This window comes from Ambystoma mexicanum, chromosome 1q (genome assembly GCF_040938575.1).
Source record: "Ambystoma mexicanum isolate Mex_15411 chromosome 1q, UKY_AmexF1_1, whole genome shotgun sequence".
Lineage (NCBI taxonomy): Eukaryota > Metazoa > Chordata > Amphibia > Caudata > Ambystomatidae > Ambystoma > Ambystoma mexicanum.
The window spans coordinates 1,397,792,517-1,397,816,632 of NC_090922.1; the positions used below are offsets into that span (position 1 = coordinate 1,397,792,517).

The window sequence follows — 24,116 nt, forward strand, 5'->3', positions numbered from 1 at the left end:
TACGGCACCGCAAATTAGCGGTACCATAATTAGCACCTTCCCCATTCCCATTATGCCCTATGGGGCAAAAATGGGAATGGGGAAGGGCAATGGTGGAAGGGGGAATTACCGCCCCGCCAACCTTGGAATAGGGCAGTAATTCCCCTTTCCACCAAGGCGGTGCCGGTATTTTACCGGCTTGGACCAAGGTGCTGTTAGCACCTTGGTCCACCGCCTACCGTGTAATGAGGCCTTCTGTGTGTTAAACGCTTCACTAAACAGCAAGCTGGTGGCTGATCTCTTTCCTCAGCAGGCTTCTTCCTATGGCACAGCCTCCCCCTTCTTTTTTGTCTTGAGCCGAGTCTCCTCAAATTTCAGAAGCTCCTCAAGACGTTCCTTTTTACCTCCTCTTCCCTCCCTCCTCTGCTAACCCTTACAGCTTCTGAGATTGGTTGACCAATGTCCTTATGTTTCTACCTTGGTCCTGGCCTTCCACACCCAATCGCCTACAGCCTCTGCCCCCTGTGCACTTTGCCTGGCACCCACTGGCCTGTACCATTGCAGGCTTGCACTTACCTATTTATTGGTGGTATACCATTCCACCTAGGCACTTACAGCTGTTCACTCCCTAGCACTTCCCACTTGACACCCCTAGCACTTATCCCCTTACCCCCCACCCCTTCTCTCTCTGCACTTTCATATTCTGAATGCTTGCAAGGCCTAGCAGGGCTGCCTCTATTTTACAGTGTTATATCTAATTTTACTCCCATGTTCCCTCCCTGTTGTCCTGTGGGCGCTTTGAAACACAATTTACTTGTTGTGTAAGCGCCTTACAAATGAACAATAAATAAATAAATCACTGGAGCGGCTACACAAATATGCTGTGTTAAATTCACTGAAAATGAATAGCAGTAAAGCTAAAATTATGGTGTTTATTGCTAAGAATCATTCAAGGATAAGATGTAAATTCTGGAATTGGACATTAAATAGAACTATGATCGAGATGGGGAACTCTTATAAATATATAGTAGTGATAATTATCCAGTTTAGGACTGCTCAGGTTACTGGTGCTATTACATCCTTGACGCACAGGGGAGGAGGTTATTCAGTGAGTACCATCCTTACACTATACCATAGCAAGATTATCCCAATTATGCTTCACCGGATAGAGCTCTGGGGTTTGGGATTGGAGTCTAGGCTAGCTTTATTAGAGAGACCTATTGTGTGTGGGCTTCTGTGACTAAACTAGAATTTACCAGTTGAATACATATACTAGGAATCTGATCTCATTAGCATTACTGCCACAATCGAGATATGTAGTTTGCGTATGGAGTAACAGTCCAAATGGTCATGACTTGAGACTTCCTTATGTAGGATATAGGAATGAGATGCACTCAGTTCTTAAGGAGAAAGATAGTGAACAAAACCTCGTAGAGCTTGCAGGGAAATCTACTGTTGAGCAATATGGAGCATACTACCTAGGGCGCGTGGGTGGACACACGTACGTAGCTCATTTTTTAGGGAATTACTTGATATGGACATATATAAGAATCAAGCTCAGCTGTGCAGTGACCTATGAAATCTTGGGAGCTCGACTTGGAATCCTAAGGGAGCATCGATATGACCGTTTAGGCGGACACAATTATACTGTGACTGTTAATCATCTAATGCTGGGCTGTAAAGCACAGGAAAAAATTAGGAGTAGACACAAGCGAGCATGGGGTGTATGTTAAAACCGTAACAAGAATGGCATTTGGAAAATGTACATGTCTGGTAATAATAAGGGATGTATTTTGCATTTTGACAAAATTGAGGATTTTTATTGAAACTATTTTAAGAATCTTTTAATTTTGAACTTTGGATTTTGTAAATTAATTTGAAGTGTATTTTATAATTATCAATTAAATGGATAGTATTTAAAGTTGACTATATGTCATACACCTATAATACTTGATAAGAAAAAAAAAGTAAAGCATCACCACCCATCACTACCACAAATTAAACAACCTGGAGCAGCTATGTTAGAGAATGTAGACTTTGCCTCTTGAAACGTTGTGTGGCATATAGGAACTGCAACAAAGATAGATTGATTGCATAAACAGTGATTTGAAACATGTCTATTCGTTCCTGATGAATGTCAGCAATTGAATCCATAATTGACTGAAACGCCTTTATGATTTATAATGTGTGAAGTATCCAAAATAACTTTAAATAAACATGAAAGGTTAGCTACTGGATAACATATTTATTCTTCCTGCTGAAGCGACCTTTTGTTTAAACACATTCACTTTCTGCTTTTTCTTCTCATATATTCATGAAGAAATGTCTGTGACCTTTCCTTTACAATTGCTAAAGGCAATTGTCATGTCCTGTGTTTATCAGCAAATGTGCACAACGCCCCCAGGACACCTACTGCTCCCACCACACACACACATCTATATTTACGCCTACGTTGACCTTTCTTGACTTTTGAATAATATGTGCAAATGATCACTATTACATCATTCCACACGTGTGTTGCATTCATACATGTCTGACCCCCACCGCCACCTCTGTGAGCCTATGATCTGGGGATGATTACGAGGGTTGATGTACCATGCAGGCAGTTACATGCCCAGCATATGCCCTTATACGAAAATATATTTAACTGTCTAGACTATCTCGATAAACACCTTAGAAACAGTACACATGCAAGCAGACACATGAACTATACTGAGCCTCTCCTAGACACACTACTCGAGAGCATTAAAAACAATCAAACATTTTTCTTTAGATCTATTATGTCCAAAGGAATGAAGGTGGGGACTCTTTCAACTAGATGTGAACATTGAATTTGTTTTGGGAAACTGTTCTATTCAAGTACATTCCCCTGTCAGTTCTCTTCATTGTATGCCTTCAAATAACACATTTAGTAACTCACACATGTTGGATTGTGTGTAAGCAATACATCTCCTCTTTCACATGCCTGGCATAGAGATCATTGCAGTACCTCAACTTGGCTTTACATTGTTTCCATCACATGAGATCACTTATCAGCCAAATTAATGTACTTCGCCTGAGGCTGGTAGTTGCTGGAAAACGTATTTGCCACAGAGTGAAGATTAAGCATTGTCAGGCATTCCCTTTAAAGGATAGAGCTCTTTTATTGTGTCTAATTTATTTTCAAAATGTGTTACAGCCCCACAGGGGGTAACACAGCATGTAAAGGTACAAACAACGAGCAAAGAATATATGACAGGAAGGCAAACCATCCAGAGCAAGAGTCACACGGGGCAGATGGTTCTGCAACACAGACAACTCATGTCCTCCTTTGGATGTATCTATTACCACTTTGCTGATGACTTTCAGGTCTTCTTCCCAACTCACTCGTTTACTCCTGCAATCAGTGAATGACTACCATGCTACCTAACTGCCAACCACCATTGCCTGGCTCTACTTTGCCTCATACTCTACTCCTCAACTCTCCCTTCTATCATCTCATTCTGCTGCTTGGGTCCCTGCACCCTTTAACCCACGAATCATAACCTTGTGCTCTTCCTGGCAACGACCTGAGACTCTTTCAGTGAATCATGGCTACAGCCACCACATCCAAACTCAACATCCTAAACATTTGGGAAATCAACTGATACCTCATGCACCCGTATTCAAATAAAACTCTAATCGCTATGCGAGAACTCGACTAGCTGGATTACTGCATAAGCCTATTTCTTGGTCCTCCCACCCTATGATCTCCCCAACAAGGTTCTCAAATGTGTGACACACACCCGTTTCAACCTACTCAGATACATCCCCACATCTACAGACTGGCAACAAGATGGATGACGTTATGTGCAACATCACATTCTCTTTCATTTCTTGCAACTCATTTTTAAACCCATCCATGGTCATGCTCGAGCACTCTCCACCTCTGTCCATTTGCTTTTCCTCTTTCTGCAAAATATGAGTCCCCTGACCATCCTTTACCTCCTCCTGATTTACTCTTTCTCTGTACTTGCAGCATTCCACTGGAATCCTCTCCCCCAGCAATGAGAGGCATCTATTCAGTTGAATTTTTCAAACCTAGTCTCAAGCTCCAACTACAAGGGATAGAAGGAGCCCACCAACCCCCATACACACCATCCTTCCAACCCACTGACAGCGCTTCTCTTGATATCAGCCTTAGGACTGCTCTATGTAAATTGTAATTAGGTAAATACTAGCCTTACACTCTTTTATTTAAAGAATATTTACGTTTAGTCATGCTATCTGTCATTGATTTGTGTTCCTACTCTTTACCATTCATGAACTGGTCCACCTCATTGGACATAACATTGCTTTTTGTAAAGGCACCTTAACTACTAAACTTCCAGCAGGAAGGAGGAGCTCCCACACATCGCCAGAGCAGTACCTCTGCATCCTGCAGTTTACTGCACAATATTGAGGTAAGCCAGAGGGCTTTATCTCACATCATTTGAAAAGAAGCTGCTGGATATTATTCTTAGTGCGATCAGCGCGGTAATCTCCAGCGTCTAACGTCACTTCATGAAAACTTGCTGTTCCGCCTCATCTCACTGCAATTTCAAAGGTCAGTGTGCATTCTGCTTCCATTGCACACCACGAGGTTCAGACCAGCCCAAGATGGCCGCCCCGAAACCTCTGAAGCTTCATCGGCAGCCCAGACTCATCATTCGGTGATGTCATTGAGTCATTGGCTATTCGTTCTTCATCTCTGCCAATTCACGGCCGGTAGGCACGAGCTGGCCCACAATGGTAAGGCTTATGCCTGTCCAGAGCCTGTCCTGAGAATTGCCTGAGGCCAGGACCCCTGCTCTCTTCTCCACCCATCCTTGCAAACAAACCCCTCAAGACTTCTCTCTTAGCCAGGACCCTCGCTTCATCACTGTGTGCCCAAATAACTGGCAAGCCTCATGCAAACGTGTGCTCTTTCCATACTAACTCACCACCATTTGCCAACAAGAGTACCTGATGTCCTCATGCTGCTTTTTACAGCCCACGTTGCCAAGAGTGATCGATAACACCCCGCAGCACATTATCATCTGAGTCTGACTCACCTATCCCCATAACTATTACATAAAAGCTTGCTGTGTCCCGTCATAATTCGCGGCATTCAGTTTGCATCTCCACGGCACTAGCCCACTTTGCTACAGTACTTAAGCGAGCTGTGCCTTCTGATTTGTTGTCTGCAAAATATGTCCATTGAATTTAATCAAATAAATGCACTTCTTTCATCATAATTGCTACTTGACTACCGCGAATGGTGTCCTGTGCCTGATTTGGTGATAACTGCCTCGCTAGCCCTCCACATTCTTCCCTAATCACTGATGGGCTATCCGACCAAATCTTACATAGCCTGTATGTACTTTTTCCACTAGTGAATACAACCCTGTATCAGGGGCCTTAGCCCGCCACCCACTAGCTAACAACCATGTCACATTGTAATGTACCTTTCATATTACCCATGTCATGATGTTATGCGCGATGCTGTTGTATGGATGTTAATGCAAAAGCACACTGAGCGTCAATATGCTAATACCTCGTTGTTAATGTATCACTCTTTAATTTAACCCATTAGAATGACTGTGGGCCTCATTACGACCCTGGCGGAAGACCATGGTGCTATTAGCACCATGGTCCATGCCGGTAAGTTACCGACCCCGCCATGGAGAAAGGGGGAATTACCACCCCATTACAAGGTTGTCGGGGCGATAATTCCCCCTTCCTCCATGGCCCTTCCCCATTCCCATTTTTGCCCCATAGGGCTCAATGGGTATGGGGAAGGCGCTAAATACGGTGCCGCAATTAGCACCAAGGTCCCTTTGCGGGTGTCTACTTTAACGGCTGGTCTACAACAGCCGTTAAGGTCGGGTCCCGCAAAGGGACCTCGTAATTAGGCGCTAATAGGTTAAGGGCGCCGCAGCCTTTTACGGCGCCGTTAACCCATTGGCGCCTGGGTCGTAATGAGGCCCGGGGCCTCATTACGACCCAGGCGGTAAGTTACCGCCTGGGCCGTGACTTTACCACCATGGCGTAAACTACGTTTACGCCATGGTGGTTGGCGGACTTACCGCCCCATTCCGAGGTCGGCGGGGCGGTAAGTCCCCAATCCCCATTTACCCTTCCCCATTCCCATTTTTCCCCCATAGGGCATAATGGGAGTGGGGAAGGCGTTAATTACGCCACCGTAAATTACGGTGGCGTAATTAACTCCATGGTCCCTTAGCGCCATGGATTTTAACACCTGCTAAAAGCAGGTGTTAAAAGCGCCATGGCGCTAAGGGACCTCGTAATTGGCGGTAAGGGGTCGGCGCAGCTAACGCTGGCGTTAACCCCTTACCGCCAGGGTCGTAATGAGGCCCCCTGTGTCTTAAATAGACTACTTTGCCTCGCACGCCTGATTAATGTATTGCTCTGTTTGTAGTACACGCAGCAAAAGAAAACACTCTTAGGATAACAAACTCCTCACCTTACGCTTGGCACTGCTCAGGCCTACTCGCACCTGAAATTACCTCAGCTACATTGTCCCTACCACTCATAGGCGGCAGTATGTCAGGCTGGGTACTATCCACCATGTTCCCGTTCTGCATGGTGTTAATCTGCCTAGCGTGTACAGGAGGCCACTTCAGTACCTTTCAAAACGGCTTGATTAGACTAGGTTGCCCCCAGCATCACCCCATCTCTTGTCCCACCCCATTCCTGCCTACCACATCTCCATTCCCACCTACACAAGACCAGACCAACTCTCCCAATACCACCAAAATTCTTAATAAGATTGAAACCATCATATTCTCCACACGTCACATTATGTCGACCTATTACGCTTCACAGGGGAATACCAGATTCCTCAGACTTAGATCACGCACGAAAAGAATTACCTCCCACCATAACCTAGACCTAAGAGTACTCAGATTAATTCGATCCCACACCAGGGTATCATCAGATTCATTCGCCTCAGGTCACGCACCAAAGTAAGCACCCACCACAATGACCTTGCCATAACTACCCCTACTCAAGCCAAACCCATCCCTAATCGCCATATCAAAGTGCGTAAGCCAATTGCCACAGTCCACACTAAACAACTTGCTAATCCCTCAGTCACCCAAATTGCAACTACCAACACCACACCCAGCACTGAGCTCCCTGTCTATATTAAAGGCAGCCTCATCAATCCCCGATCAATAGGAGCTAATTTCTCTGAGATACATTACCTTACCCTTGTCCAACAATTGGATATTCTAATAGTCATAGAATCTTGGCTCCACCAAATGTATGGACCCCTGCTCGCCATTGCCATCCCACCAGACTATACCATCCTCAGGACTGATAGATCTAGCACAGTTGGTGTAGTCATCATAGCCAAATCTTACCTTCAACTCAGATCATGCCCCATTGAAAACCCAAAAGGCTATGAGATCTTACTAGCTAAATTCACTACTAATCAGAAAACGACGTTCAACCTAGCAGTAATTTATGGATCGCCCAATTTCCAACTCCCAACCCGAGGCTGATATACCTCTATTACTAGCTCCACTTATCAAACCAAACACAAAATGTATTATTCTTGGTTATCTTAACCTAGGCTTCAAGGACAGCCATGACCACAAAGCTGAAGCCCTCCACAGTTTCCTCAAAGATATGCATTTTGCACAACTCGTGAATGCCCCCACCCACATCAAGGGAAGGACAATGGATTGGATACTCTTAATTAATGCTACACTAGCTATTGATTCTATTTTACCCTTGCTCTGGTCAGACCATTACAGTGTGAACTTGTCCCTCACATGTAATGAAATAAGCCCTCCTAAGGCAAAGATAATTGACACCTTCTAAACAAGAAACATTCGTAAGCTCTCAGCTGAGAACCTAAACCCCATCTTAAGCAAAGCTCTAACAACCAACCTTATCACTAATGATAATCCAAGCTTCCTCGCAGACACCTACCATAACTGCTTCACCACTACAATAGACTCTCTAGCTCCTCTCACAACTAAAACAAGACGTGTAGCTAAAACAAATCCTTCTGGTTCAATGGTCAGCTAGTATCATTAAGGCAAATCAAATGCTCACTTGAACACATCCATAAAACAACTCTTACTACAGAGTCGGCAAATGCCTTCAATACTGCAAACAAAAATTACAAAGCAGCAATTATTACTCGCAAAACTGATGCGTATAATACCCATATCACCAACGCCTCCTTGGATTCTAATGAATTGTTCTCTATCCTCAGAGAGCTGGAAAACCCTGTCCCAGCATCCACCCCTACCAATACCAGTGAAGAATGGTGCACCACTATTCAAGATGCACTAGCTTCTAAAATTAATATGCTACAAAATAAAATAACCATACTAGGCGGAAGAAATAACTACTGCAACATGCCCACTAATTCCAATGACCAGGATATCCCCTTATTCCACTTCTCACCAGTATCCCAAGTACTAGTGAATTATACTATTGCCAGGGTGAAAGCGTCTCTCTGCAAAGGGGACAATTTCCCAGCCCACCTCGTCAAATCTTGTGCATCTTCCCTTACCCCATCATTACCAATTTTGTCAATGCTTCTTTCAGAGATATCCTAGTCCCAGCTAGTATTAATGAAGGCTGGGTCACCCCGCTTCTAGAAAAAAAACACACTTGATGCTACAGTGCCCACTAATTACCGAACAATAACTATGGTCCCTTTTTTACTTAAAACCATAGACAAGATTGCACACTCACAAATAGAGACCCATCTTGAACATAACCACCTCCTGGGAGCCAAGCCGATCAGGATTTAGGCCTAACCATAGAACAGAAACAGCACTTATTGACTTAAAAATCTAGATGGATACTATTGGAGACTCAGGGAAACTCTGTATTCTACTGCTGTTGGACCTATCGGCAGCCCTCGACCTTGTGGATCATGATAAACTATGTTCCACCCTAGCAAGAGATTTCTGCTTCTCAAATAATGCTATCCTTTGGGTAAAATCCTTTTTAGCCGATCAGACTTCCAGAGTCTCCATTGGCAAATAGGCTGCCATCCCCATAGCAGTCCCCATTGGAGTTCCTCAGGGATCTTGCCTCTCCCCGACCCTTTATAATGCCTATATGAAGCTCCTCTTCTCGGCATTAGACGTCATGGGTGTCATCTACACCAACTTCGCAGATGACACCTAGATCCTCCTTCCTTCTCAGGCAATTATGACCAAGATACTTTGACCATTCACAAAGTAAATGCCATTATCCAAAATTGGATGGCCCTGAATAGCCTCTGCCTCAACGATGAGAAGACAGAGATTCTCATTGTTCGTTCCCAATCCAAACTAGGCACCCTGCACCCAGATAACTCGGCAATCAACATTGACGGTACGCTGATCCCAGTACTAAAACAAGTTAAAACTTTCAGAGTATACCTTGATGCTAAATGCTGTGAAGGTAATGTGAAACTAAACGAGATTTTAAGAAAACTAAACATATGAGAACAATATGGTACAGCTGTACTACTGTGTTTTCTGTTGAAACATTCCTGCAAATCTGACTTTGTGTTTTGTTCATCTCTCCATTGTTATTTTTGTTTAATTACACAACAATCCTCCCCTATTCCAACCCCTAATCTCGGTGAATTTTTTATTTATGTTAATTTATATTTTTTTCTGTGTAAACCATATAATGTATATTTCACTGGACTATTATTAGTATGAATAGCCCTGATTTGAAAAAGGCTTTAAGTAGCCGAAACATGTGTCATAACTAGGGGTGCGAAATTAAAAAATATATGGTACTAAAAAATATGGCGCTTTCCTTGATCTATGAGTGTCTATAAACAAAGCCAAATTTGTATGCTAAAGATGTCTTTAATTACGCCGTGATGCTTTTAACAAATGCATGTTTGCAGTCTGGGCATTTAACAAATGCAATAAATAAAATATATATATATGTTTTTTTAAATTGGCCCTGAGCCTCAGAAAAAGCATCTCTGACACAGTGAGGGTCATCCCCTCTGAGAACAATAGGTTGTGAGAAGCCTCATTCTGCCACCCTCCTCCATTCCAGACAAGGCTTTAGGACTAATAACGAGTTTGGTGTTAACCCAGTGGTAAATAAGCAGATATACTTCCAAACTAATTTACTATTATCACCCCTCATCCTGCGGAATTACCATGGGATTACCAGTGGTGGTAGCGCGGTGAAAATCTCAAATTCTTTTATTCCATTGGGCTCCGTGGGGATTTTTGGTGGATTTACTATGAGTGGTAATAAGCATGAAAAATCTGGCCATGTTTGTGGGTGAAGTGGAGGATACACCTCCGGCATTTTCAAACTCGGAATTCCGCAGTGCAGTAAAAATGGCGGTAATTCCGTAACTGCCAATAAATGAAGTCCGTTTCTGGTTCGATTCCCAGATACAGATCTATCCGAGTAATAGCGAGAGCACTCAGGAAAAAGTCTGAACATGAGAGCTAGTTATCATTCTTGACGACCAATATCTGAAATTCAATAAATAGTTGCTGCAAAACAATTGGAATGGACAATGCATCAGTCACCGGAGGGTTGAAGGCGGTATGTATCAGTTTGACTAAAGGCTATCTTTCAAGCACCATTCGGAGGAGCAGCTTCCCCTAGTGATCTGTCTCCAGGCAACCAAGTCATGGCAACAGCCACTGTGCCGCCATCCCGGGAGTGGTCTGTCTCCACGCAACAAAGTTATGGTAACAGCCTCTGTGTGATTGTGGTGATACCACTGCAATGCAGAAGGTTCTGGCAAAGTGTTAAAGGAATCTCACGGGGCAGAATAGCAGGAAATCCTCGGACATGTCATCACTTAGGTGGCACAGTGCGATCTGAAAGCTGACTGCCAATTTTCATAGGAGACCCACCTTCTCACAAGTAACGTGGCATTGGCCATCTCAAGTGGCGCATACGGTGCGCACCGAATCTGTGTGCATTTAGAGCTTATCCGCTTTACTTTGAGGTCGGAATTTTTGACCCCTATTTGGGGCTTAATAGTTACATTGTTGTGGTAATTTGAGCATAAGGCAGAATATATCACCAGTACCCACGTTGATTTCTAATGTTTGGTGAAACTGTGCTGTCACACTCAACTCTGTACATGCAATGGCCAGAGTAGGGAACTGGTTTGATGGTGGGTTTAAGGGGGCACCACTATCATCCATTTCTGGGTTAGAAGGTTTACTTTTCTGCAGTCATTTCCCTGACGATGAAGCATTCATGAAAGGAGGAAGAAGGATTGATTTGGCAGCTACTGGGCATTTGATGCCACTGCAAGGCATGCTAAGGGAGTTCCTGGGTATCTGATGGCACTATCCACTACCTGGCAGCTCATGACAGCAAATGACCATGGGTGCAAGATGGACCGCAGTAGCAGTATCTGGATATTACTGGAGTGGTAACTCAATGGTTACAGCAGGATGCAGTAATTTGAATATCGCTACCTGGCAAATGGGACAAATAACTTATATGTGTAATGTAAATACCTGGCATGTTATGGGAATACCTTTGCATATGATCTCTGGATAAGCTATTTGAAGACAGTACCTGCATTTTATAGGAATATCTGACCTGTAATCAGAGTATCTAGACATATAATGTCACATTTTGGGACCGTAACTTGACAAACGATGCCAATACGTGGCATTTACAGTAAGCACCTGGGTCAATGTATCACATTTTTCTTAAACCCATGTTCACAGTACCTGACATTAAAACCCTGCATCTAGGCCTATGATACATGTAGCTGAACACAACACCGCACCAAGCAATAGCAAGACAAGTGAGGCAACACGATGTGTATGAGTCTGACTTCCACTATGTCCTTCTCCCTCCGTTACAACTTTGGCCTCACCCTATATAATAGTACTACTGTTCCTCTCTTTCTAAGTCAGCTCTCCTGTGCGCCTACCCTTATGCTCTTCCCTTGTGATATCACTACATAGCCCATTGGGCAATTGATTCTGCATATGTTGGGAACACCTGCCATATTGTGGGAGTAACTGTATTTGATGACAATATCAATATGTAATTGCCTGAATATTACTGCAATACCTTACTGATAATGAGATAACTAGTATGACAGCATCCCTTGCACATTTCAAACAATCCTAGAACAAGAAATGATAAGCCGGCAACCTCAACAAAACAGAAAGATGGAACAAAGGTGGAGAAAAATCTGCTTACTATTTATTGACAACACTGGGTCTACAGTGCATATGATATAAATGCCACATCATATCACATCATATCATATCACAGACAGTAAATGCTAAGGAGACTCACCACGCAGCACTAAGAGCATGCCCAATACCCACAAAAGTAAATGATCAAACATAAACAAAATCAAAAACCCATCAGCCTGCAATGCTACACTGACCACATCACAACAACTCTGCAGCCAAATATCCACCCAAATCACCAACAAAATAGCCTGAGAAGAATGGACACCACATGAATGTACAACTACAAAATCAGAATAGCACCTACAACAGCGTGCCTGGTTCCCTTTGAGCCCAATGTTCCCTCTCGGATCTGAAATTTTAGACCATAGCCCACTCAAGCAATCTAGGAAAATCACCAGAGGACACATGCCCACCTGACAGAGCTATCAGACAACTATAAGGGTTTGTCGACCCATTGTAATTATTGGAAAGTTAACTATAGAAGAAGGAGCCATTCCATTGACCTCCAAATTTAGCATAGCAGCAAGCTACCATCCTATGCTCAATGCTCCCTACTCATCCTAGCATCAAGAAAAATTAATCTTCCAACAACTTCTGAACTACATGGATACCAACAATATCAAACACTTGATACGACTTGAATTCAGATCAATGAGGGTAACAGAATCAACTTGCTCATATATATGGGATGTTGTGAGGGATTCGACCATCTGCATGGGAAGAGAGCTCTCGACTGGGCTTTTTTTGTTTATTTAAAAAAATTAATGATAGAAGATCAACCTCTGAAAATATGTGAGGCCATTCCCGCACATATTTTCCACGCTCACTTCACAGCAGAAAAATAGTCATGTACTCTGGGAGAACACAGTTTACCAGCACCGCCCTCCCCTGTCATGTGTAGCTGACACCTGACAGCTGCGGGTACATCAAAAGCCTTCGGCTGTGGGCAGTCTGCTTAGAATTTCAAGGCCCCTTGGATTTGCTTCTCCATTGTCAAACCTTTCAGGTGGTGGCAAACACTGAAGAATGTTAATTAGCAGCAAGTGACAATGGAGACCAGACACCAACACCTCTTTGTAATGCAATGTGTTAACTTGGTACTAACACCCCTCCTTGGAATGAAAGAGCAGTGAATGTCCTGTTTGGAACCTCTCCATTCATAGCAAGGAAGTATGTGAATTATAGGAGACGAAAGTCGGCCTTCAACCCCCTACTTCAAAGGAGGCCCATGTTGTGATCAAACACCGCATTGGGCTCAGTTAATTATGGAGAAACTTTGATGTACAGCAGACAGGAAGATGGGTGAGACTTAGGAGTATATGTTGTCCCATCATTCCCCTGTCTGTTGCCAAGCACTCTGATACTAACCGAATGCATCACTGAAGATTGTTGGTGGAGACCCAGGATTAGCTCACTTAAGTTAGGCTTGGCCTACACCAATCCCTGGGCCCCTTTTGACGTTAAAAGAGGGCTGAGCCCCTCACGGTTCAGGTCATCTGAAGACCTCACAAGGAGTAAGAAGAAGGACTCATTTGGACCCCTGCTGAAGGTTCTGTCTACCTTACATCTTTTGCCAGTTAAGGAAGCCAAGGAGTTCAAGAGGACAGCAGGATCCCTCCCCTAAACATCTCCCAGGGGACAGAGGGAGATACCGGACTCAGAGGACCCATTCAGCAGCTCCAGAAACGATATCCAGCCAGCACACAGTGTGCCCTATTAGGTTCTGACAGCAAGCTTCCTAGGTGGGAAGTGCCGGAGAGTCTGTGGACAAAGTACTATGCTGTTGCCTGCTGACACCCTCCTGAGCTTTGGACCCTGCGCCTTGAAAGGGCACGAGCTCTGCAAAGAGGCTAGGAGGAGTGCTACACAGACATCATCCAGTGTCCATCTTTTTAAGGACAATTTCAAGACAGTCAAGTCCTCGAACCACATCCGGCTGCACCACTGACTGTTGTCACACTGCAGTCACCAGAACCACCCGAGACGCCTTGACCAGCATTCCAGATTCGCCATCCAGCACTGAGACAACAATTCTTGGCCCTGAGCGGTTGCGCCGGACAGCCTGCAGATATCCATCCAGCCTTGCTTGCTGAATTGCCTGCCGCCTGGTACCTGCAGCTGTCCCCCGCCACTTAACTCTGTCTCACATGCTGTGAAGCGCCATCGACCCGCTTTGACACTGTCAAACACCAAGAACTTCTTCGGCACCAGGTACATTGTGGTTCTGCCCCCCTGGTCCTTCTGCGGAGGGATCTAGAGACAGTTATGACCCTTTGCCCCTTTGTTGCTTGGACCAAAATAACCTTGAACAGTAAGACTGATTGCTTTACCAACTACCCTCCTGTCAGGTCAGTATCCAGAGTTCATCCCTTTTCTTTGTGAAACTGTGTGTCCTCTGTGTCCCTTTACAGTGTGGGTTGTAATTGTAGTGTGTTAGAACTGTCGGTTGTAGTAGTAATAAAGTAGATATTTTTATACAACCTTGACTGGACAGTACGTTTTGTCATTGGTAAATAATAGTATTTCTGCTGTGTTGCAACTAACCAACGTTCCACGACCTTGCACCAAAATTGGACAAGGAGGTTTATAATTGACTTGTGTTCCAATCTGTTCAGATGACTTCTGGTGTACTAGAGGTGAGCGGGTGATTGAGGGTTTAGAAACCGATATTCATCTCTGGACCATTGGTTCCTCCGGAGGTTTATTCGTCAGAGATGCATTGAAGAATAATTAACTGGCCAAATGCCAAAACTGTTTGGTTTCTTTTTTCTCTAGCTGTTCATCCTTTGCAGGCCCAAATGGCAGAACTCTCACAGTTTTCTGGTGGTATGCACAATCTAAGTGAATACCCAAATGCATTTGATTGATTTTGTTTCAGCTGGGAAAGTAATCCCTTTATGTATAGGCTATACTGTGTAAATTCAAATGCTGGTAGGTCTGATTTAGCCCTTCATCCGATCCATGATCAGTATATTTAGCAACATTAATTTGGGTATTATATTATTATTACTATTATTATTATTATATTTAGTGAGCGCGGACCAGGCTACGAGAAGCAAAAGAGCACTTTACAGAGGTATATAACAGTGCAGATGCATAATGGAGCACTTTTCAGAAGTAAAAACAGAACAGATATAAAGCGGGGGATAGGATACAGAGGGGCACATCTGTACAGAGTGGCGTGGCAGACACGGGTGGAAGGTAACTAGCAAGTCAGGTAGTACAGGTGGCGGCGTGATGGCCTAGGTGTTGAGGAAAGCCACCTTGAAGAGGTGGGTCTTGAGTTTGTTTCTGAATTGTAGGAGCGTGGGGGTGAGCCTGATATTGGCAGGGAGGAGATTCCATAGTCTTGGGGCAGAGAAGGCTTGTTTTATGGTCCTTTCCTTTTTGCAGCAGCAGATTGCAAGTCTGCATGTGTACTGCATCTGGTGTTGCGATGCCCAACAGAGATGCTGAGTTTCTCCCTGAGGTAGCTGGGTGACTTGAGGGCGACTGCCTTATAGATGAGTATGAGGGTAGGGGGTAGAGCACTGGAAAAGACAGATCGCTGAGCTGATCACGGTGGTTGTAAAGGGTGGATCTTGCTGCCGAATTGTGGGTTCTCAGGAGACAGTGCTCTTTTGTCCCAATTTTTTGGAGGAGAATGGTTTGGTCCTGTTTCCTTTATGCTTAAAGTTTGTCCAATTCAGTTGAATATATAGAGCACGAGAAATGAGAAGTTTTGTCAACTCAATTGGTTCTGAGTGCTGGTTTATTAACATATAGGGTGTGTTTCAGCCCAACAGAGGTCTTTATCAAGGCTGTGGAGGTTCAAACGTAATAGAGTGTACATCTGTTGCATAATGCGCATAATGCGCCTCAAATTGTGAGGAGATAAGGAGAATGATGACCAATTGAAAAGTGTGCGTGAAGTGATTTCGGCACAGTGGTGTCCCTTGGGACTTATTAGTGATATGTGATAGCCAATGGTGATATATAGGCAGTGATTGCATATCATGCTTAGGGTTCATTTAGGAAGTTGTGGTTGGTTAGATATAAGCACTTTTAGGTTACATGAGTGAGAGTATTTGAGATATCGTGGTTGATACATTCACATTGGTTACATTGTTCATTAACGACCCGTGGTGGGTCGAAACATGTGTTGTCACCCTAGATGTTAATAAACCAGCACTCAAAACCAATTGAGTTGACAAAACACATTTCTCGTGTTCTATATATTCAACCAAATTTGAAAAAATATAAGCATTGAGTATCCAGCGGCCTGGTGCGTGCGGATCTTACAAATGATTTTCTGCCTTATAGATCATGCAGCAAGACTGGAAGGTGATTCAAGAATGCTCTGGGAGTCTGTGAGTGCCAGCGTGATGTGGTCGTATCTGCGTAGACCCTTCATGAGGAATGCGGACTTGTGTAGGACACTTCTCAGGGGCACAAGGGATGACAATGCAAGGCTTTTTAGGTTAATAATAAAACTATCATTAGAGTGCTTAGAAGTGGGAATAATCATGCATGAAGCACTATTTAATAACGTGATAAAGTTGTTATTTCTTTCCTTTGGCAATGTTTACTTTTAGAATTCGGGAGAACGGTGATGGCACATAGATTTAGAGCTCCTGGACACACATCAGATGCAGCGCTCCCAACTAATTAAAGATCAAGATACACGCCGTGCCCTCAGCCTGTGCACCATGAATCCAGCCAACCAGCATAGCATTATGCATGTGCCCATCACAAGTGCCTTGCAGACAAGAATACTGTCCCTCAGTATACTTCATACCATGGCCTAAAGATGCAGCCCACCATTGAGAATACGTGTGAACCAGAGTCACCCTGTTTATGGCTCAATCCATCTCCTACTACCAGCCACTAGGCATCAACCCAGGACCCAGCCCTGTGCAAGGGGAGACCACGCCCTGGCTCCAGAAGAAGGCTGTTACCCACAGAAAGCCGAAAACGTCCAAGGACCAGTGCACCCATAGGTGCCCCTGGTTCTAACTTGTAAAACTCTGAATGTTGATTAATTTCCGTGACTTCGACCTACCATAGGGTCACCCTTTAGCCTGGCTATGACAGACCTACCCAAGGTCTTCCATCTAGAGTAATGACATAATTTATGCTCTATCTGGTTGGTAAAATGTGTTAAAAAATGATGTACTACTAGGACACCAACATGGATTATAAGACTTTCTATGTATGTGTTTTCCTGTTCTTATTTTACTATGACGTATAGCCTTGTACCAATTTGTTTTACTTGGTTTATGCTTGTAGTTTGGTGGACTATTGCTTTTTTGTACTCATTGTCCACGGCTGTTGTTTTGTATAACAAATTGCACTCCCGCACAGATTGAAATAGCTGTGCTATCCCATGAATATGCAAAAATAATAAATATGGCAGCAATATATTAAAAGCTGTCCCAAGTGTCACTAAAAAGAAAGTGCATGTTTTGTTTCTGATGTACACTTATCCATGAATAGGCAAAAAGTAGCGTTTGCCGTGGATTATTACTACTACACAGTTGATTCAACTTGCATTGAAATAAGTTGCAACTTTTGACTACCACAGCCAGGACAAACCCCCTCTCTAGTATATATCGGTGACGGCACATAGACTGCCGAAGTACAGAACTATACAGATGCATGTTTCAGAATATAAATATATCTGCTTGACTATATTTGTTTTTTTAAAGGATTTCAGAACTTGGAGAAGAGTCTTATATCCTCGCCCACTGGGTTCCCTGATAAACAGAAACCAGAGAACATTTCTTCAGATGAAGGGTAAGCGAGTTTTATATAAAACATGGATTTGTGTGAATGTATTATTAATTATTTCCTCAATAAAATATTAGGACAGACTAATGTGTGTGTCTACATATTTTTGCTTGCTTGACCCATGACCACTACATGGACAACACCCATAAAGAAACATGCAGCTCAAGTTTTGGGCAGTGCTGGAAAATACATGCTCCTTGTAGTTCCCAACATATTTATTTGACTTAGCTTGAGGCTTTGGGCAGTAGTCCAAATATAATTCAATGCAATTTAAACAGTAAATAAATAACACCTTTTGCATAGCTGAAAGGGTGTATGCTCTCTGTGATACATCTACTGCTCCTACTGGTGGCAGCTGAACATTACAATTGACCAAAGGCATAGTTAATGATGTATAAGTTTGAAATAAACTGAGGAAAAACCTATTGACAATCAGAGCATATTGTGACTGCTCACTGAAAAGCAGAAGCTTATGGATATCAGACCTATGAGCAGGAGAGGGATTTCATGGCGTCCATTCAGGCACTAGGGCACATACATTGTATTGTTCTTATTGTGAGCTGTGACTTGGGTCTCTATGAAACACCCAGTAAGAATGAAACATGTCTGGAGTTGCTTGTGGTCTTGTGCAGAATGGAAGAGACCAAGCAGTTTGGGCTAGACTGACCCTTTTGGGGTGAAATCAAGCCTGATTTTCATATGGTCTGTACTCCACTGTAATGGCATGGCAGGATGAAAAACATTGGTCTGGATGGTTGCCTAGAGTGATGCCAGTGGTTATGATTAATTCCAAATCTCCCAGCAATCACTCTTCTGTTCCTTTGAAAAACATGTATTGGGATGAAGGCCCGGTCAACCTATTCAAGGATACACACATCGTTTCACTTTTTCTTTTTAGCCCAGAGCTCATCTCTTAAAGGATGTTTTCTGTTAAATGTAAAACAATGAAGATCCGGTTCAGGTATCAGTTAATGGATGGACATTTTTGAAAGTCAAACATTGCAATAAAGAATTTAACAATAGGCCTTGGTTACTTTAAATAGCATATATGCATTGTGAAAAAAATACTGATGATTTTTTTTTAATTCTAAGGTTTAACGGGTTGCAATTTCAGTAGCGAATACAGTCGTGGTATCCTTTATAGAAGCTATTGCATTCAATCATATACCATCTTACAGAACCTAGATGTGAATGGTAACTTAGAAAGGACCAATCAACTGAGACGCAAGCATCCTCAAGGGCCCACATGGATGGGCTCTATTTGGATAGATATGGAACTCCAGTGTAAAGGCTCAACAGGGAAAGTTAATGAACCCCTTAAGAAAAAATACAAATATTTACAGGACAATGCAATATGGCCACAGCTTTAAGCTATGGAGCCTACAATGGGAGATCGGCCGTCACATTTCCTATGACTGCTGATTGAGGTGTAATATTTCCAGGTATAATATAGGAAGAATGCAGTGTGGGATTGAGTTATAGAAACGCCTAGGCTCCTCTTGTGCCATCCAATGCCATCCTTCTGTCAAGCTGTCTGTCTTCTTCTTGCTGATAGATTTTGTCCATCAGCTCTGATTTTTGGATACGTAGGCTTGAGCCTCATTACTCCATCTTCTCGGGTTCAGTATGTAGTCGTGGGTTAGGATTCTTCTTGGTCTGTGTGGACTTGGACTTGTCACATTAGGGCTGGTTTCACAGGGTCTTCACTGTGAAAGGCGGCTTGCCAGAGATTTTATACAGGCGACAACACCATGCTGGAGATGTGTGGGCTAATGGGTGAATGGGCTTCACCTGAGAAACAGGATGCTGAGCTGTGGGCAGTGATGAAAAGGCAAATCACCCAGTGGGACAGCTACTTATGGTTTTAAATACCTGGGCCATTTACATGAGAACCAAGGAAACAGTTTATCAATGCAGAAATTACATTTGAATATATGGATATAATTACTCATTTACTGTTGTCTAGTGTCGGACCACTTTGCGTTGTGGAACCCACTGATGCGATGTGGAATGTTGAGGATGACACGACTCCAGTCGGGACGACGGTTGGAGAGCGGGGCTCGTATTTTACCCACAATTATGTATATCCTAATTGCGTTGGCCCCATTCACTTATTACATGTTTAGTTATGGCTCCTGAAAACGAACACATTAGGCAACTTTAAAGTAATATATCCTATCAAAAGATTGTCCAAAAGCTTTAGTCCACCTCCCAAGGAGTCTTCTTTTTATTCTGGTAGTTGGGGCAAGTTGTGCGCTTAATTATGTGCTTCGTGCACCTCTGGTTAGTGGGGTAGGGCTGTTCACAGATAATGGTTGTGGGATCCCGGTATGTGGATGGATGGCTGGATAACTCAACTCTCTGGTCTTAGCCTCTCACTAACTGGAAGCCACCCATCCAGTGAATATGACAGTTTTTTGTATGTTTATCAGCAGTCTTCATTCCTGATCGAATGGCACCATAGGGCATTCTGACCAATGTCAGAAGCTGTACTGGACAGGTCCCAGGGGGTGACTAAATCGCTTGGAATCACAGCCCCTGACTGTGTCTGCATGAAGTCAGACAACATGGTAACTCACTGTACACTAGAGGTCCTGGAAGAGGTGCAGAAACGTGCCGCTGTAGCAAGGTTAGCTATTTGCGTTCTTCATTGACTACTAGCAGCATCCGTTCTTTAGGCACAGCTTCCACAAAAAGACAGCACCATCTTCACACCAGAGACAGTAACTACTGCCCTCCCGATTGAGTGAAGGCCTGAACTGGCTCCCTTGGGGTAGACCTGCAGAGCTCTCTGCAGGCCCAGCTCTTGAGCAAGCAGGTGACGTTCAAGCCGCCCAAACACCCCTCTCCCTTCTGACTGGAGGGATATGAGCAACCCAACTACCTGCCTCTGACAACAGACCCAGCAAATTCTGTTGCACCTGCCAGAAAAGCCCTACATATGTGGGATATTAGGGACCACTGCAGTGAGGGCCCTGAGGCAAGGAGAACCTAGGCAGACATGGAGGAGAGGAATTTAGAGGATCAGTGAACAATATTCCTGTCTCAAAGTAAATCAATGTTTTAATTGATAGCAGACATCTTAAAATGGGCAAATAAATCCCCTTTCCATATCACTGTACTGATTCCAGCTGTCAACAAGGACCCAAGTTCTTGTTACACAGAGCAACACAACTTTGCCTCTGATTCTAACGGTCATATCTCTAATCCTGACAAACCTGACCCTCAACTTGACACTGGCCAGTGCCAGTGGCGTCAGTGATTTCAAACCTACTCCCATCACCAGCTCAGAAAAACTGAACTCCAGTTCCTGGTATTGAATCATATATATCCACCGCAGTGCGTTCGGGCAATCAGTGAAGAAGAAACATGTTGCCACCCAATCCCCTTTGAGATTGCTTCAGACATTGCCCAGCCACTACCTGGTAAATTCACAGTGATGTTTGCACTGCATCCGGCATGAGCCTCCATTCTAGAGCTACAACCCTCTGAATGATGCCACTGGGCTACTTCTCAGATTATGGGGCCAGTGGTAGAATTCATATTCAGAGGTCCTCCCAAAAGACCTAGAATGTGGGCAGTGTGGTAATGGGAACCCTGTAAACCACGTTCCTATACCTAAGAACCTAGCAGTGCTCACCCCTTTCTCCTCAAGCGTAACACCTACATGGAACCTGTACTAAAGAAAGCCCAGACCTGGCATGGGTCTGTGGCTTCAGGGTGTCATGGACTGGTGATGTGTCACAGCACAAGACTCTTTGTTTATCTGCATGCAGAAGAAAGGCTTCCTTCCTGACTGTACAACCCGTTTCTGCAGCACTGTCTTACAGACTCCATTTATGGTGTATGCTCCACTGGGAAAGAACCAGAATGCCACCACACCACCGTTTCAAAGGCTACGTCTGTGACATGCCGAAGGCATGCAATTGATGTCCTATATGGGCAACTATGTTGCCTAGCTAGCATTTGTGCATCGGGCAACTGTACCAGTCTACAAGCAAGTGCAATCAAACAGTAGCCAACTGGTGACTCTGAAACAGATCTCAGCAAGGCTCTGCCTCACTTCAGCAGGTAGTAGAGTACATAGGAACATTCTGAAGAACAGATGCCTCATCTCAATCCCATTTAAGTACTCACATCGCAGTTCTTGTTTCATCCACTTGACTTTTCTGGCTTGCCTGCTTCTTTTTGCATCACATTCCTAGTGTTGCAGGAGGTTCCTGCCACCCAAGGGCCTTCCATCGTTCCGAGTCTACATGTGGCACCTGAAAGCATCTGGGGCAGCAGAGGTGAAAAGATGCTAAATGGCTTACTATAATAATGAGTAACCATCAGTGGTCACTTTTTGTCGACATGTCTTGGCACAGAACAAAGCAAAGGAATGCTGTGTCAGCACCCAAACTAGCCCAACAGGCATTCCTCACAGGAGCGGAACTGAGAGAGTCCTGGCTAAATGGTCCTTTTCACCTCAATGTATCCAAACCCAGTTCTTTGCCCCCCCCCCGGGACCCGAGTGCTCCTTCCTCCAATGACAATGGTGTGTGGAGTGCCACAAGGGTTGGGACTGCTCTAACTACCAGTGAGAAGTGAGGCAGAATTTAGGACTCCTCCTGTCATAGAGACAAACTCTTTAGTAAGGGGTCGACCTTTACACAACGTTACCACGTGGTGTCCAGCTATAATGTGTACCTGATGATACATTTATCATATTCTTGGGAGGGAGGAAGAGTGCCAGGAGTATTCGATTTCTAAATTGTTACTTCTAAAGGTGGGAGGAAAAAAGTTCACACTGACCTGTGGTTGGATCCAGTAAGTGCTTGAGCAAGCTTGATACTTCTCATAAATCTGTGGTCCAATGTGCTGTAAACTCAATGGCCACAAATGGAATAACACATCAGTTCTGACTCCACTTTGAAAAATGATATACAATAGTCCTCTTTCGGGCTAATAGGATTCCAGTCTGAGGCAAGCTCATCTCCAAATCAGTCCTACTGGATCATTTCAACCCAGGCTGGCTTCAACAGAGCCATGTGTCAATTTTCTTTCACAGCTACACAAAAAGCACCATTTAGAGAGAGGTGGGTGCATCCACGCTGAATCCTATCCCTCTAGTGCTGTGAGGGAGGGTAGATGTCAGACAACCAGTCCATGACACATTCATGTAGGCCCCTCTTAGTATTTGGAAGTGCTGGTATGGAGAAGTCTAGGGGAACCTTGTCTTAACTATTTATTGATTGAGACCAACTCCAGTTCTCAGGATTGTCATGTTTGCGAAACACAAGAACAACAGAATGCTTGGCAAGCACACATTCAATACCAATCATTTCTTCCTCGTCATAATACTTATGTTGACTAGCAACCCTTCAACCTCTGAATGGATAACCATAGAAAAGAAAACATGAGCAGTGAGAACACTGGGAATTAGAATTACCATCCTCAGTGGCAACCTCAGTTCTACTGCGGAATCCTTGGGAGGGTAAAGGATGGTTGTCTTGGACAATAAGTAATGATAACAATCACATCTATTCCATCTTTCCTTTTGTTGGACAAAAAGTAAATATGACAATTGCATCTGTTACATCATACCTCTCTCTGGACTGAAAGTTACTATAACTATCACATCTATTCCATCAGACCTTTTTTTGGCTTGCCACCCTAAAACCCAGGGATTCCAAGCAAAGGCTTGGAGAGGTTCCCTGGGCCCACAGCATATGTGTCCGTCCCCCAAGTAAAGTGATCTAATAAATGCAAACAGAACAGTGGAACGTCCTGAACCTCAGTTATCAGAAAGCGACCTGGAATCTGAATCAAAGATCACATGTATGTACTCTCTATGATGGTGGTCTATCTCAACTGAAATGAATTGTCAGCTCATTTTCACCCCCTTCAGATGGGACATCGCGAAAGCTAAAAGAACCTGATTAGTGCCCATAGCAGAATGGCTTCCACCAACCATCAGAAATGTAGTGCAGCCGTTGTTTTTCATATGAACTAACATGAATTTCCTCTTCACCTTCATTGTTGTATTTTTATACTGCACCAGAACACAGCTGGTGTTCTCAAAGCACGTGAACAGTGTCCAAGTTAGGAGCATTCAGTCCCTCCCATGGATTTGTGGGGTGCATTTAAAGGCCCCAAACAGAAGTCCCTTTCACATTAATGGCAAGCATTTAAACACTGAAACAAAAACGGCCA

General features: G+C 43.8%; 1 protein-coding gene across 1 annotated transcript in view; it reads left to right on the forward strand.

The window, feature by feature from the left end:
* Window positions 1–24,116, forward strand: part of KNCN (kinocilin) — a 454,915-nt gene that overhangs the window by 387,678 nt on the left and 43,121 nt on the right. Inside the window, exon 4 of the mRNA XM_069635394.1 lies at window positions 17,840–17,927. Coding sequence (XP_069491495.1) covers window positions 17,840–17,927 — 88 coding nt within the window. The remainder of the gene's footprint in view (window positions 1–17,839; window positions 17,928–24,116) is intronic.